This window comes from Erpetoichthys calabaricus, chromosome 6 (genome assembly GCF_900747795.2).
Source record: "Erpetoichthys calabaricus chromosome 6, fErpCal1.3, whole genome shotgun sequence".
Lineage (NCBI taxonomy): Eukaryota > Metazoa > Chordata > Cladistia > Polypteriformes > Polypteridae > Erpetoichthys > Erpetoichthys calabaricus.
The window spans coordinates 135,533,165-135,550,582 of NC_041399.2; the positions used below are offsets into that span (position 1 = coordinate 135,533,165).

General features: G+C 35.7%; 1 protein-coding gene across 6 annotated transcripts in view; it reads right to left on the minus strand.

The window, feature by feature from the left end:
* relch (RAB11 binding and LisH domain, coiled-coil and HEAT repeat containing) overlaps positions 1–17,418 on the minus strand; it is a 240,500-nt gene that overhangs the window by 11,256 nt on the left and 211,826 nt on the right. For all 6 annotated transcript variants that reach the window (XM_051929028.1, XM_051929027.1, XM_051929026.1 and 3 more), the window contains 3 exons: positions 16,908–17,024; positions 12,702–12,790; positions 3,098–3,168 (listed from right to left, as the gene is read on the minus strand). In XM_051929028.1, coding sequence (XP_051784988.1) covers positions 3,098–3,168; positions 12,702–12,790; positions 16,908–17,024 — 277 coding nt within the window. The remainder of the gene's footprint in view (positions 1–3,097; positions 3,169–12,701; positions 12,791–16,907; positions 17,025–17,418) is intronic.

A 17,418-nucleotide genomic window follows, 5' to 3' on the forward strand; every position in this document is an offset into this window, starting at 1 on the left:
AAAATTCTTGAATGGCCAAGTCAGTAACCTGATCTTAACCCAACTGAGCATGCATTTCACTTGTTGAAGACTAAACTTCAGACAGAAAGGCCCACAAACAAACAGCAACTGAAAGCTGCTGCAGTAAAGGCTTGGCAGAGCATTAAAATGGAGGAAATCCAGCATCTGGTGATGTCCATGAGTTCAAGACTTCAGGCTGTCATTGCCAGCAAAGGGTTTTCAACCAAGTATTAGAAATGAACATTTTATTTCCAGTTATTTAATTTGTCCAATTACTTTTGAGCCCCTGAAATGAAGGGATTGTGTTAAAAGAAATGCTTTAGTTGCCTCACATTTTTATGCAATCGTTTTGTTCACTCCACTGAATTAAAGCTGAAAGTCTGCACTTCAACTGCATCTGAGTTGTTTCATTTAAAAATCATTGTGGTAATGTACAGAACCAAAATTAGAAAAAAGTTGTCTCTGTTCAAATATTTATGGACCTAATGTATATGAACATGTAATAATTGCTCTAATATTTGTATTCACATGAAATTAACAGCAAAAAAGGGGAAAGGAGGGTATGTTAATCATTCTAATATATGCAAGAATATACAGTATATAATGTAAAGTAATACCTAGAAATACAGTTAGGTCCATAAATATTTGGAAAGAGACAAAATTTATTGTGGCAATGTACAGAACCAAAATTAGAAAAAAGTTGTCTCTGTCCAAATATTTATGGACCTAACTGTAAAAGGTGGCTTTCTGTGCTATTATCGTTGGCAGTGTTTCGTCTCAATTATATATTGTAACAAAATCAATTTTGATTTTGGACGATAATGTGTATTATATAGTTCCTTCGTACATGTTTGTAATGTTGTTCACTTAACTCATAAATAATATGTAAAAATAAACTGAATTATTTAAAATATTAATATTGGATATGTTGTGACCTGTGGTGGGCACCCATGAGCAGACCCCTAATATAACTCTATGTATTGAAGAAAACAGTTAGGGGTTAGAGGAGGAAAGATAGGTAAGCAGTAACATTAGGAAATATTACTGGCCTGGCATGGGAGAACTATCGGTTCCATGGTGGCATACCAGAGAAACATGTTTAGATCAGCCTGGCTTCTACTAAAATAGGTTGTCTGACTAGAGCACCCTCCAGGTGGCTATTGTCATGTTTGTTCCAAGGGTTTCCTATGAAGAATAGCTTCCAAAGTACTGTTTGGGAACATGTGCTGATATGATAGCGAGCTGCCACATCCACCACATGACAAACCACCTAGATGCTGCCACTCAATTATCTGAAGGTCTGGTAAGCCCTTAAGCTAAGTCACCATTCTTTCATTTCTGTTCCCACCTGGCAATGTTCCAATGTACATCTCTTTCAGGGTGTACAATAATCCCTCGGTATATCGCGCTTCGACTTTCGCGGCTTCACTCTATCGCAGATTTTATATGTAAGCATATTTAAATATATATCGTGGATTTTTCGCTGGTTCGTGGGTTTCAGTGGACAATGGGTCTTTTAATTTCTGGTACATGCTTCCTCAGTTGGTTTGCCCAGTTGATTTCATACAAAGGACCCTATTGGCAGATGGCTGAGAAGCTACCCAATCAGAGCACGTATTACGTATTAAATAAAACTCCTCAAATATATTGTGAGCAGGGGGGCTGTTCGCACCCCTAGAGGATAAGGACCTTCACATTGCTCCCTTCCTTGCTGGGCTTGTTACTTTGTTGCGCGATATGCTTCCCGCACGGTGCTTCGCATACTTAAAAGCCCAAACATCACCTATTGATTTTTGATTGTTTGCTTTTCTCTCTCTCTCTTGCTCTGACATTCTCTGCTCCTGACGGAGGGGGTGTGAGCAGGGGGGCTGTTTGCACCCCTAGAGGATACGGACGCTCGTCTAAAAAATGCAGAAAGACTACCTTCACATTGCTCCCTTTCTTGCTGGGCTTACATGCGACATGCGGCTGCTTTGTCAAGCGATATGCTTCCCACACAGTGCTTCGCATACTTAAAAACTCGAACAGCACCAATCGGTTTTTGATTGTTTGCTTTTCTCTCTCTCTCTGTCATTCATACTTAAAAGCCCAAACAGCACCTATTGATTTTTGATTGTTTGCTTTTCTCTCTCTGTCTCTCTGACATTCTCTGCTCCTGACGCACAGTCCTTTGAAGAGGAAGATATGTTTGCATTCTTTTAATTGTGAGATGGAACTGTCATCTCTGTCTTGTCATGGAGCATGTTTAAACTTTTGAAAAAAGAGACAAATGTTTGTTTGCAGTGTTTGAATAAAGTTCCTGTCTCTCTACAACCTCCTGTGTTTCTGTGCAAATCTGTGACCCAAGCGTGACAAAATAAAAATAAACATATAAACACATGGTTTTTACTTTGTGGATTTTCACCTTTTGCGGGGGGTTCTGGAACTCAACACCCGCGATGGACGAAGGATCACTGTATTGTAAACCACATCCCAAACAGGGAACCAAACTGATTAGAATGTGTACTGCCAGCCTATAAGCAAGACTTTATAAAACCATTTAAAGTTACTAGCTCTCATACCACACCAATGGATAAACTAAGGACCATTTTCTAGCTTAACATTGCTCAACACGTGGAGTATTCATATACACTTACCTGTATGCCATTGTAAGCTATCTGATAATAAAATCATAATACACTAAGTGGAGTATTCATATACACTTACCTGTATGCCATTGTAAGCTATCTGATAATAAAATCATAATACACTAACTCTTTTGGCAATAAATAATCTGCTTAAGTATCTGAGTCTATCTATTCCACTCTGCTCATTTTGCTAAGTGACACTGTCTTTCAATAAGGCTTTCAAACCTTTTATACTACGACGTTACAAGACAAAGGGTTGTAATGTAATGTAATCTTGACTCCAGACCTGTATAAAAATAATTTTAGTTCTTAAAATTTAAAAAATAATTTTAATTCTTACTGAAGTTTCTGCATGTAGTCAGCCTTACCTAAAAAATATGTTAGTAAATGGAAACATTTTACCAGCAGCAGCAGTAATTAAGTCTTGTGTATTAGGAAGATGATAGAAAAAAAACATTTGTAAATGTTACCCTTGAGGTTCCTGAGAATTCTTATTTTCCACTTTCTGCTCACATTCCTTTATCATGGAGCTTAAAATAACCTAAAAAATACAAAAAAAAAAAAAAAAAAAAAAAAAAAAGAATTTAAAACTCCCAAGTGAAAAATCTTAAATAGTAAATACGGTTATATAATCCACAATTCATCTGAATAAATTAGTAGAAGTGAAACATATTCCATCTATTTTTTCATCCACCTATCCGGTTCAAAGATAGAGATAGAGAGATAGTTATTCTTGAACAAAAATATACAGTTAACTAATCTTAAGCCACTCTGCCACCCAGATAAAACTATTTAAAATTGAAAAACAACTTTTATCCCCTAAAACACAATTCATACCTGCCCGTTGCTGTCCTTGAAAATGGTGTTGGGATAATTGATATTTTCTGTTGCTTATATTCTAAAGCTCTGCTTTAACACATGTTTTCTAGAAGTGACAGACCTTCCTGGTTGCAATCTTATAAGCTGCTTCTCATTTTCTATAGTGATGCCAAATAGTAAGATGCTGCTCTATTCTTTCTTCTATTTGTTAAGCATGATGGTACTCTAATTCATTCTGGAGTGTACGAATTTGAAAGTGTTTCTTTATGCAAACGATTATTTGTGTTCAGATTGGATATAACAGATACACAAGAAGTTTAAGAAAACTATTAAATAATGTCATATTATGATTATATATTTAGCAGCTTCTGACAAGAAAAGAATAAATAAAGTATAAACAACTTTCATACTGGAGTACTGTTTTCAATTAATAGTTGTATTTATTTGGAAACCTTACAGAAACTTTTGATTATGCATAATCAAATGAATAAATATAAATTCAGCACTGTGGTAGTGAAATGAGTCTTCAATATGTTTTGTGGAGTTTATTGATACAGTTGCTGCAAGTAACTTTAGTTCAACATTTTGTGTTAATATTTACTTTATTACCCAGGAATCACCTAGAACAACTTTTGTTGCTGAGTAATAATCTGTACTAAACTAAGTACAAAAAACAGTCAATTTAAGTGTTTAAACCTCAAACAGTTCATTTTAACTCTTATATTTTGCACTATGCTTATTCAAGGCCTTCGATAGTGACTGATAGCAAGTATCGATATACTGTATAAATATAAATATTTCTACTTATTTCTGAAATACATGGACATAGATCTTTGCAAAGGGACAAAGCATGCTTCATTTTTAAATTAAAGTCAGTAAGTTGCTAATTCATCATTTATGCTATACATTAGGTACATCTCTTCCCATGACTGTTCACGGCAAATTGCTGTGTTATAACTGAATGTTGCAGTGCATTTAAAATGGACTTTTTTTGTGTGGTTAATAAAAAAAAACACTGAACATTCTGGTAGACCATAATCATTTTTTTTAATGCAAAAGCTAAACAGACCTTTGAAAAGCATTAATGCAACATATAGCCTTTTCTTGATTTCTCAAATAATCCTAGTCTGTCAGAATTGGGAGAAGGGAACAATTATTTTGGGGAGGGGAATGTATATGTAATGCCATCTTGAATTTGCCAATAACCTTACAGGGTTTATGAAAGAATATGGAAAGAATATCTGTGGTTTAATAAGAGAAAAATGAAAATTAATCTGCCAATACTTTTTAACACTGTGATGGCAAAAGAGCACCTTTTGTCAATTACTAAACAGCTTTATGATGGCAGCATTATGTTGTGTTGGGGATAGGCTTGTCAAAATAGAAGTTAAAATAGTCAAAGCAAACTATGGAGAAGGATACTGGAGCAAAATCTTTCAGATCTGAAATTGGGTTAGCTACTACTTAATGTCTTAAAAAGAATACAAAACTGTTTGCCAAACTTGCAGATTTTGTGTAATGAAAAATTAAACCAAGAGAAATCCTGTCAGAACCTATTCCACCACCTAAATTCTTAAAAGATTTATCTTGATTTCATTTTCTTTATCACACAAAACCTGCCATTTTGGCAGAGGTGTGTAGACTTTATATCCACTGCACATAAACACACAGTTCTAATGCTGATTGTAATTCCAGACTTCAAAATTCTTAAATTACTTTACTCAAGCCCTAAAGCAGGTAAAAAATTAATTAATTAATTTATGTATTAATCTTTTGATTTTTTTTTCCAGATTAGAACGTGGAATCAGACAAGGTTATGTATTATCACCAATTATTGCGGTTGCTATCAAACTACTGTACTTGCCATTTGTCTTTGGCAAAATTCAGAAATAAAGGGAATTATAAGTGAAGAAATGGTACAAAAATGTCACTACATGTCAATCATACGATTCTGCTCATCACTAACACAGATGCATCATTGCCAATCATAAAAAAATTTGGTAACTTCTCTAATTCACACTCATGCTTGAAAATTTGAACTAGAAGGAAAAAGAATATTGTCAGCATTTCTAGACTTTATCAAACATTGCCAAAGTGCTCCACTGCTAGACCACCTTGAGCAAGGATTGTAAAGAGACCTCTCTATCATTATTTCAGACAAGGAAAGGAAGATGATGACTCATATTTACTCTTCAATTTGTGCAAAACATGGTTTAATGCAGTTTTAAAGTCATAAACGGGACACACCTGTCCAAAATATCTAAAATATATCACGGAATCCTAATTGTGAATAATGACAGAGTAACAGACTCACTTGGGTTTACACTTTGGGATGGGCCAAAATTAAAACTCTTCTGCGAAAATATTTTTTTATCTATCACATAGTATAGCATGTACAATTATTGCAAATCCTCTTATGGAAGTCTTTAAAATTATTTCAGATAAAAACAATCCAAGAATCTGAATGTGGCCTATATAACTCAATGGAAAAATTATATTTTATATTTTATAAAAAAATAAAAATTCCCTTGCATGGAACAGTGCAGATCTTTAGAATTTGGCAAGATTTCATTAATGTTATTCTAAAATAATTTTGCTAAACGCCTGTCTGCATTTCTGCTAAAAGTCTATGGTTTAAAAATAAATAAATAAATAAATAAATAAATAAATACGAGGTTATATAACATAGTGGGTCTCCTTTTTCATTACCAGATATCTCTTTTGCTGTTTTAGCAGGACTTCTGTGATATACGAGATCAATTACTTTTTTAAATCTAAGTTCTGTATTAATGAAACTTAAGTCTGTCATATTATAACTTCTGAAATTAATAGATTTAGAACAAACAAAAAGTGAATTAAAGTCTTAATAGCCTGACAAACGTCATGAAAAGAAATTCAGATTCTTTGGAGATTTGATTTAAATTAATAGTACTTAAATAAAATATACAGTGCATCCGGAAAGTATTTACAGCGCATCACTTTTTCCACATTTTGTTATGTTACAGCCTTATTCCAAAATGGATTAAATTCATTTTCTTCCTCAGAATTCTACACACAACACCCCATAATGACAACATGAAAAAAGTTTACTTGAGGTTTTTGCAAATTTATTAAAAATAAAAAAATTGAGAAAGCACATGTACATAAGTATTCACAGCCTTTGCTCAATACTTTGTCGATGCACCTTTGGCAGCAATTACAGCCTCAAGTCTTTTTGAATATGATGCCACAAGCTTGGCACACCTATCTTAGGCCAGTTTCGCCCATTCCTCTTTGCAGCACCTCTCAAGCTCCATCAGGTTGGATGGGAAGCATTGGTGCACAGACATTTTAAGATCTCTCCAGAGATGTTCAATCGGATTCAAGTCTGGGCTCTGGCTAGGCCACTCAAGGACATTCACAGAGTTGTCCTGAAGCCACTCCTTTGATTTCTTGGCTGTGTGCTTAGGGTTGTTGTCCTGCTGAAAGATGAACCGTCGCCCCAGTCTGAGGTCAAGAGCGCTCTGGAGCAGGTTTTCATCCAGGATGTCTCTGTACATTGCTGCAGTCATCTTTCCCTTTATCCTGACTAGTCTCCCAGTCCCTGCCGCTGAAAAAAATCCCCACAGCATGATGCTGCCACCACCATGCTTCACTGTAGGGATGGTATTGGCCTGGTGATGAGCGGTGCCTGGTTTCCTCCAAACGTGACACCTGGCATTCACACCAAAGAGTTCAATCTTTGTCTCATCAGACCAGAGAATTTTCTTTCTCATGGTCTGAGAGTCCCTCAGGTGCCTTTTGGCAAACTCCAGGTGGGCTGCCATGTGCCTTTTATTAAGAAGTGGCTTCCGTCTGGCCACTCTACCATACAGGCCTGATTGGTGGATTGCTGCAGAGATGGTTGTCCTTCTGGAAGATTCTCCTCTCTCCACAGAGGACCTCTGGAGCTCTGACAGAGTGACCATCGGGTTCTTGGTCACCTCCCTGACTAAGGCCCTTCTCCCCTGATTGCTCAGTTTAGATGGCGAAGAGTCCTGGTGGTTTCGAACTTCTTCCACTTACGGATGATGAAGGCCACTGTGCTCATTGGGACCTTCAGAGCAGCAGAAATTTTTCTGTAACCTTCCCCAGATTTGTGCCTCGAGACAATCCTGTCTCGGAGGTCTACAGACAATTCCTTTGACTTCATGTTTGGTTTGTGCTCTGACATGAACTGTCAACTGTGGGACCTTATATAGACAAGTGTGTGCCTTTCCAAATCATGTCCAATCAACTGAATTTACCACAGGTGGACTCCAATTAAGCTGCAGAAACATCTCAAGGATGATCAAGGGAAACAGGATGCACCTGAGATCAATTTTGAGCTTCATGGCAAAGGCCGTGAATACTTATGTACATGTGGTTGCAGTTGTGACCCGCTGGGCTGCCTACTTTGAGCAGTTGTTCAAAGCTAATCCTCCGGCTAGGATGTTGGACATCTCTGGGTCTATGATTCTTGAGGCTGATCCTCCAATTAGCTGTGAACCACCCAATCTCACAGAGACTGCACAGGTGGTGAACCAGCTGAGGGGAAGAAAGGCTGCAGGGATCTGTGGTATCCGGGGTGAACTTCTCCAGGCTGGTGGTAAGGCTGTCCTCCTGGCATTGCAAGCAATCTTTGCTTCCATTTGGGAGACCATCCCAACTGATTGGAAAACGGAACTTGTTGTCCCTATCTGGAAAGGGAAGGGTGATCGCCTGGATTGCAGCAACTACAGGGGGATAACACTGCTCTTGGTGGCGAGTAATGTCTTTGCTAGGGTCGTCCTCATTAGGATCCGTGATCACTTGCTCACCTACCAGCAACCGGAACAGTCTGGTTTTACGCCTAAGAAGTCTACCATCGACCGCATCCTGGCACTGAGGGTTCTAATGGAGTTTCTTTGCAGCCTTTGTCGATTTTCGGAAGCATTCGACTCAGTTGATTGAGCTGTCCTGTGGGACATCCTGGGGGTTCAAAGGATCCCCTCGAGGTTTGCTGGATATCATGGCCGGCCTGTACACTGGTACTGAGAGTGCTGTGCAGAGTGGAGGCAGACTGGACTCCTTTGGTACTGTGTCTCTCTCAAGAAAATCCTTGGGTACTGTTTGACTATGTGTCGAATGAGCAGTTGCTCATGGAGTCACGAATGAGGCACATTACCTGCATTGTGAGGGAACGTCAGTTACGGCACTACGGGCATGTGACGCATTTCCACAAGGCTGGACCAGGCCAAGGGGTCGCCCACGTAACACCTGGCTGCGGCAGATAGAGGGTCATTTCCGGAGGGTGGGACTGGACCGCATGTCTGCCTGGGGGGTTGCCAACCGGGATCCCAAGTTGTTTTGTCACGTAATGGGTGCAGCAACGCAATGTACCAGTGCATACTCCCCATCTTGAATTGACTTGACTTGTAGTTTACTGCTTACCTTTTCACCATTTTAAGTCATTCATTGTATTTTATTTGATTAAATTAAATTTGAAGAAAAACTGGGAGAACTTTTGTCCAACTTGAGCTGAGGCAGTGGGGGGATGGGATAGCAGGCTGCTTGCTGCTTGTACTGATCACCACATTTGCAAAACAAAAGACGCTAATGGAAAGGTGCAAAGGAATTTAAGGTGGCATGGGATGATGACTTTTTCATGGGCTTCAGGGATTGTAATGTTAATCCTGACATATAATATTATATTTACATAAATAGCATTTTTGCTGTGCAAAGTGGTTTTGAGAATGTTATACTATACTGAAATGTTTTAGGGCAGGAATCGGCAACCTTTCAGTGGTGTCATACCGAACCTATGTTACAACGTTATTCCGTGTGCCGACATAATTTTACAAATTTTGTTATACGTATATATAAATAAAATTTATTATTATTATTATTATAGTATCAAAACAGGTCCGATTATAATGGGCTTCAAAAGTATATACTTTTGAAGCCCATTATAACCGGATCTTATATTACTGGTCAGTCAATATTTTAAAATACATAGGATCATATGTGAAAAGAATGTTTTGTCAAATTTTAATTTTCAACACATTTATTAAAAATTGTATTACAAATTATAAATTACAAGTTTTTAAAAAAAAAAAAAAATACATAGTTTGAATACGAAAAAATTATCAAGAATTCTAATATATCATTCTTTATTATTAAGCAGAGCTGTTAATTAATTAATGCGAACCAACCTTGTCCCTTTATCTCTTTGCTCAATTGCTTAATATCAGGCATGTAATTGGTCACTTTTAGCTTCACACAGGCTTCTGAATGTTCAGGTGTTAGACAACTTCTTTGTGCACTCAAAATATTTTTCATGTGAGAACATCTGCTCACATAGGTAACATGAACTGAACACTGAAAGCAGAGCACATGCGATTTTCTTCAAAAAATTAAATATTTCTGGTAAAGATATCTAACAATTGAGAATGACAGATGACTTTTACAGACAGTTTCCTTTAAGAGTTTTCCATAATTCCACAAATTTTGTTTTCCATAATTATGATGATATTAATTCAATGAGTTCTATTTCAAAACTATCAACGTCCATCCATTCAAAAACAGATAAGTCAAATGGGGTTGTCTTGAGATCAATTAAGTCAGGTTTGATGAGGAAAAAAAATATGGGTGCATGAGTTTGGAAGTCTTCATATCGTTTGGAAAATTCTTCTTTGAGCGCTTCAACGTACTTTTGAAGTTCATCTTTGTTAACGGTAAATTGATTTGCATGGACCTTTACATTTGGAAAGTACTTGTAGGTGTTAGAAGTAATACCGTGCCAAAATATATATAATTTTGATGCAAATCCTTTCCAGCATTCAAAACGTTCTAGAACTTTTTGACCCTTTCCTTGCAAACACAAGTTTAAATCATTCATGTGATGAGTTATAGAAACAACTTGCATTACCAGTCCTCATCATTCAATTCTGGGGAAATACTGTTGTTATTGAAATATCTTGATTTCTTCCAGACATGATACAAACCTGTTCAAGACATTACCTCGACTATGCCAACGGACACTGCTGTATAGTGAGAGGTCCATATATGCACTCTTCATTTCTTGCAAAAGGGACTTAAATTGCCTGTGTGTCGATGAAGAACGAGAAACTATAAAATTAACTATTTTAACGACAGTGTCCATTACAGAATTCAAGCACTGTGATGAGATTTTTGCAACTAAACTTTCCTGGTGTATAATGCATTGGAAACAGTACTCAATGTCCAAAATGATTTTCAAACAGTTTCAATCCCTTTTCCTTGTGGCCATTGCATGGGCGGCATCAGTAGTAACACAACATTTTATTTATGTTAATTTTCAAAGTAATTTAAAAATACAGTGATAATGTTATGTCCCTTAGTTGTATCAGCAAGAGGAATGAAGCAACATAATTCTTCATAAATACGATTGTTGTCATAATATCGTGCAACTATTGCTAGGCGCGTCACGTCATTTACGTCAGTGCTTTCATCAACAATGACACTAAATACAGCAACTTGTTGTAATCCGATTTTCTGTTCTGTTGTTACATTTCCAGCCATATCAGTTATTTGTCGCTCAATTGATCCCACAGAAGTTGGTATTTCTCGAATTGTTTATTTGGTAAATCACTGAATAAGATTTCTGCACTTCTCAAAAATGTTTCTTTGATGAATTCTCCATCTGTGAAGGGTTTCAAAGCTGCACAATGTGCAATTTTATAACTACATTCGGTGGCATTAATTTTGGTTCCAATTATTTGCCTAAAATAAGTAGTTTGTTTCTTAAAGCCAGAAATAGCCCCTTTTATAGCCACACTTTTCTCAGAGTTTTTAAACATGGACTGATGTTTAGTTTGATAATGTCTTTGTACACTTGACGTACGACACTTTCACAGCATAACATACACACAGTACAATCCTTTTGTTGTACAAATTCATATTCATTCGTCCAAGAGTCTTGTAAAGAGCAAACATCAAGTTTTTGTCTTTTATGAGTCATTTTAGGGCAGTATATTACTTAATATTAACAACAGTCTTAACGTACCACGGCCTGCACTGAACACATGGTTTCCATTTACATGTGAGTCGCATACGCAAAACGTGGGTGAGGGTACGAACGTGTGTGCAGTAATTCAAATTAATTTTTTACTATATTTCAATTCAATCAGAGTGCCATTGAAAATCTTTTCGTAGTTTTGCCAACCCCATTTTTTGGGGATGTTGTATTACTGATCACATCAATTAAAATTAAAATATTTTATTTTATTATCTTTTGTATTAAATCACATTCACTCTACAGTGGGGCAAAAAAGTATTTAGTCAGCCACCAATTTTGCAAGTTCTCCCACTTAAAAAGATGAGAGAGGCCTGTAATTTTCATCATAGGTATGCCTCAACTATGAGAGACAAAATGAGAAAAAAAAATCCAGAAAATCACATTGTCTGATTTTTGAAGAATTTATTTAAAAATACTTTTTTGCCCCACTGTATCTGCATCACTTTCTGAGTAACAAAGGTTCATGTAAGCACAATCATGATTTGTATTAGACATCATCTTTATTAGCCATATGTGCATAAATGTTTAAAAAGGACAAAGACAATTAGCATCACTTTATTAATATATTTAACTGACTAGACGTCACAGATCTCCTTGAGATAGTATTAAGTTTAATTTCTAGTGTGAATGCTAATACAGAAGCACAGCTGATTTCAAAAAGAGACAGATGCAAACTCTTGGATGATCCAATCACAGTAACTGAAGAAACTCAGTTTGTTAGAAAAATAAAATAGCAGTGAAATCAAACTATTAATTAAGCCTTAAAACTACTAATACACTGAGTGAAAGAATTGTGCATAAGAAAGACAGTAACAACTGATTACACAAAATATAAATTCAAAGAAGAAATCTGCCCTATATATTTATTTACTGTTCGTAGTACGGTCCATTTATTCTCAAATGTGCATAATGCAATACAGGGCTGGAGACTTATCTCGGATCAGTCCATCACAGAGGACGCTCCTGCACATACTCATAGTCATTCATTTAGTGAAAACACAGAAACAAAAGTTAACCTAACAAACAAGACTTTTAGGGAGAGAAAAAACTACATGGAGAAAGGGCACCAGGGCACAGCTGTACTTATGAGTCAACAACTGGTACACCCCTGGTATATTAAATTATTTCATGCTTTTCTGTTTACATTTTAAAAATGAGATACTCACTTCATAAACAATTAAAAATAAAAAAGATTTACTAGCAGGTTCTCATTAACATACCTCATGTTCGGGTGAAAGATGTTCCATGTCATTTCTTAAACATCTTAATCCTGGCAAAAAATGGTTTATCATCAGTTCTTCTGAAATAACTGGTTAATAGCAATTAAGGGTTAATATCAGTAACAATGCTTAGAAACTTCTTATACTACCCAAAACTCACTGCTAATTCTAAAGTGACAGAAAGAGGATATTTAGCAACACTAAACTTATCTCACTCTGAGTCTGTGAAGCACAACTATTCCATATTGAAAATAGTGGATGCCAATTGAGTTACAGTGAAGTTAATGTTGTGATCAGGGTGTTAAAATATAGCTTGTTAAATGTGGGAATAAGCTACCATACTGAAACAGTATAGTATATTTGGTGGAGAAGATTGAAATTCTTAATATGTCAAGCTACAAGTGGTACATTACAACATATTGAGCATTCACTTATATAAAATTAAGAGTTAATAAAAAATTCTTTGCATTAGTCACTCATACTTTATCCATCCATCCATTTGCCAACCCACTGAATCCGAACACAGGGTCACGGGGGTCTGCTGGAGCCAATCCCAGCCAACACAGGGCGCAAGGCAGGAACCAATCCCGGGCAGGGCGCCAGCCCACCGCAGGGCACACACACACACACACATACATACACATACACACCATGCACACACTAGGGCCAATTCAGGATTGCCAATGCATCTAATCTGCATGTCTTTGGACTGTGGGAGGAAACCGGAGCACCCGGAGGAAACCCATTCAGACATGGGGAGAACATGCAAACTCCATGCAAGGAGGACCCGGGAAGCGAACCCGGGTCTCCTTACTGCGAGGCAGCAGCGCTACCACTGTGTCACCGTGCCGCCTTCACTCATACTCTTATTTTAAAATAAAATATCTGAGATGTACAGTATGTTCACTGGCTTAAACTACAAGTTAGCTGAATGCTGTTTTTTCAAAACCATGCAAATAACCATGCATTTTATAAGGTTTGTCAATTTTTGGCACTGACACATATTTTTGATAAGGCAAAATGTGGACTTTGAATTACCCATCCAAAATACACACACCCACACACACACACACTAACACAAAACCTTCTTGTTTATCCATTCTTTGATAATTTTTTTTTACAGAATGTTTATGATCATTTTCATGCAGTAGGACTAATAATAATCTCAGCTAAGGTATGAGTATGCACATCATCTGCAAAAACAAGTTTGGGGACTTTTGGATATGGATTCTGGGCATACTACATATGTGTTCTTGCTGATCTATGACAATTTTGTAGGATATCCAAATCTAGATTAAGATGCCATGCTGTTAAATTTTCTCAATTTGGAAACTGATTAATTGTGAAAGCCTTGACTTTTGTCTTATTACCTTCTCCTTACTAATGAACACTGAGGCCTCTCAACATGGTACCACAGTATGTTTATGTATATGTTTATGGGTTATAGGAGTATTGGATCATTATTGTCATGTGTACAAAGTACACTAAAATTCTTACTGTAATCAACATGCAACACTTAGACATTCTCTAGCATCATAATTAGTAAATACAACTACCTTAACCTCAAAACTTTTGTCTTCCATATCTTAAATAACTACCATTTGCCAATCGGATTTTTCTCTCTACCCAGGAGTGTGCCACTTGATTTTATCTTAGTTATTATCTTCTTGATTGGTTAAAGTGGGACCTAATAATTTTAACATCCTATTAAATCAACGTAATTAAACATGTGCTTCACTGACTTCTGTATAAAAACGCCTAATTTTAGCAATGATTTTACCAATTATTTTTCTACTTCATTACATGCATCAGTTCTTGCAAACAATTTAATTTGTAAATATAAAACATTTTGTTTTAGAAAATGAAGTACCAGTTTTAATATTATTTGGATTTTTGCATGAAAATGTAACATTTTAAAAGTACAATAGATTTTTCTACAAACTTGCATGTGGGAGGTAGTTCTGTGGTCCCATATGCAGAAATTGACTAAAAGAAAAAAAAATATAGCAATGCTGAGTTTGTCCTCATTGTAAGGCATCTCGGTGGCCAAGACAGTGAGGTACATGAGGATCAAGTGAAAGATTCATGGTCCCAAACACAGAAAGACATATTACATACAGTCTACCAAGAATAAGGAAGAAAAATTCAAATTCAGCTGGAAAAGGACATCAAGCAAATATTGTGGCACAAAAAACCTTGTAGTTATATTAAGAAAAAAAAATCTTTAGACAGACATTGCAACTGAAGTTGAAAGATGATCTTTAGTCAGCTTGGGGGGAAAAATGCGAAAACCACACCATTTCGCTGTGCAAAGTCAGATATTTATAAAAGTGAATCATGACTATTACTACAAGAAAAGAGGCTTCCAACAAGTATTGCTTGAAGGAAGTATGAATTCTTAAGCAATCAACTTTTCTTACTCTTTATTTTTGAACATTTTTAACAGACTGCTCAATTTAATTTTTTAAATCCTTTGTTTTTAAGTAAAACATATACTTAATGCTGAAATCAAGACTTAGTCAAAAAATATAACTGAGTTGAATTAACAAAGCAAAAGTGAAGCTAGGTATCCAAGTAAAGCCCTCATCCTCAAACTATTAAGTATCATTATTTGCTTTATAATCTTTACACTTTTATGAATATTCCTTGAATATTTTACAAACACAATATTTAAAGACTGAATGGAGCCCTACTCAGTACAAAAAAATGGCTTATAAGGACAGCCCAGTCCTAAACTCACTTTTAATTTGCTCATTTAAAAGATTTTTAAATACAAATTGTTTGTATTTTTATACATGCTATAGTCTAGATGTGTTGGCATTTTGTATGAAAACGGCATTGTGCTTCTGATATGCCATATGTTTTATGCAATTATTGTAGAGCAAAATGAAAATTCAAGCTATTACCCATTTTGTAGTATGTCATAAGGTTCAAGATTTTCTTGTAGGCATTCTGTAGGCTGTACCTACACTGCCCAGTTCTCTATTAATCCTCTAATTCTATTTATTAGTCCCTCAGTTAGTATTTTGTAATTCAGTAACCTTTTAGCGATAAAGAAATGCCTATTAACCACAATGAATGTGCCATTTCTTTCTGTCAAAATTGCACAACATAGAGATATAGCCTTCCTTTTCAAGCTCCAGAAGGTCATATAAAACTTAATACTGATAGTTAATAAGGAAGCAAATGAAAATCAAAGAATATCAGTGAATACATAATGTATCTTTTAATTAATTATGTGTATTACTATTATTACTGGTTTTAAATATCTGCATCCATGTTATTCATAATGGGACATAATACAGAAATGTAAACAGTGGCTCAACTTAAATGTATGAGCTTCCAGAATACAGACAGACACATTCTGATTAAATTTATTTTATAGTTATCTGGCAATTACAAGAAAAGACACTTGAAATAAACACATTTTGAGGAGCTACAATACAGTAGCAGCAGATGACACTGAGCCTTCTGTGTCATTAATGTAAACAATACTAATTGCAAAATTAAAGATGTAATTTAAGATTTAATTAAAATAAACTAAGTTGCTGGACTATAAATCAACATACTAAAGTATAATCTGTATAAGTGATACAATGTAAAGCAATTAATAATCAAGTTTACAGATATTCCATCAATAACATAAAAGATTTCTTAAATTAATATACTTTTAAAACAATGGCTTTTAATCTATTTTTGAATGTTACATGAAAATCTACTAAAGTCTCAAACTGTATTTCTAACTGCAGTTTAATATGAAACAACTAATATCAGAAATTTCCAGGAGTAAAGCACAGACCAAGTTTTTTTAAACTCTCCCTTCATTTTTTCTAATGGCTGTTTTTCACACTTACCTGTCTTTCAATCCTTTCACCTCCAAAGCTTTGTACTTTGTTCCACAGCTTTTTTATAAATAACCTGTTTGCTATATACTGTACCTTTGAAATGTTGTGCCTCTAACCTCTCTTATCATGTTTTTTCAGAGTATACATATAACCTTTACCTTTTTTAACTATTACCTAATCAGGAAACTAATTTAACAGGTCTTACTAAATAATGAATGTTTAATTTTCCTTTGTTTATTTCTCAGAAAAATAACTAATTCCAGAGCATAGTGTGAAAAATATTAAGCAAAAAGACGCTCATCATCAATGACAACTTCTGGTCTGAACAATAGATTATAGAGCAATAGTGATAAAAGGATACAGCAGCAGGCAAGTGCACTGTAGGACTCAAAAAGCTGTGTGGCAATGTCGAGCCGTTTACTCTCCACTGTCTGCATATTATTACTAAGAGCCAGTTTGTGCAAATGAGGCAGTACAACTAAAAAAAGAAACAAAATGTCAGTATACTTTATAGTACAAGAAAAAGTCATTGTTCAAATTACCTTTCTGAACAAAACCCATAAAAGGTTTATTACTCTGTCAAGAAAAATAATTTTAGATCAGCTGCATGAAAACTTTAGCTATCATCTCAAATTAAAGTCAGCCTGCCCAATGCAAATCAGAATAACCTATGCCCTTAACATTAAAGAGGTCACCACCAAACATTTAGAGGCACATGACTTCAATATCAAAAGAACCTCCAGAAACTCAAATATATTACAAATCATTGCCATTTCTTAGTCCAAGGGGCTTCAATGAACATCATTCGGAGGCAGATGAGCCCATTGGAGAATACAAGGAACAGCAGTCAGTGTTTGAAGAAGTAGCTATGT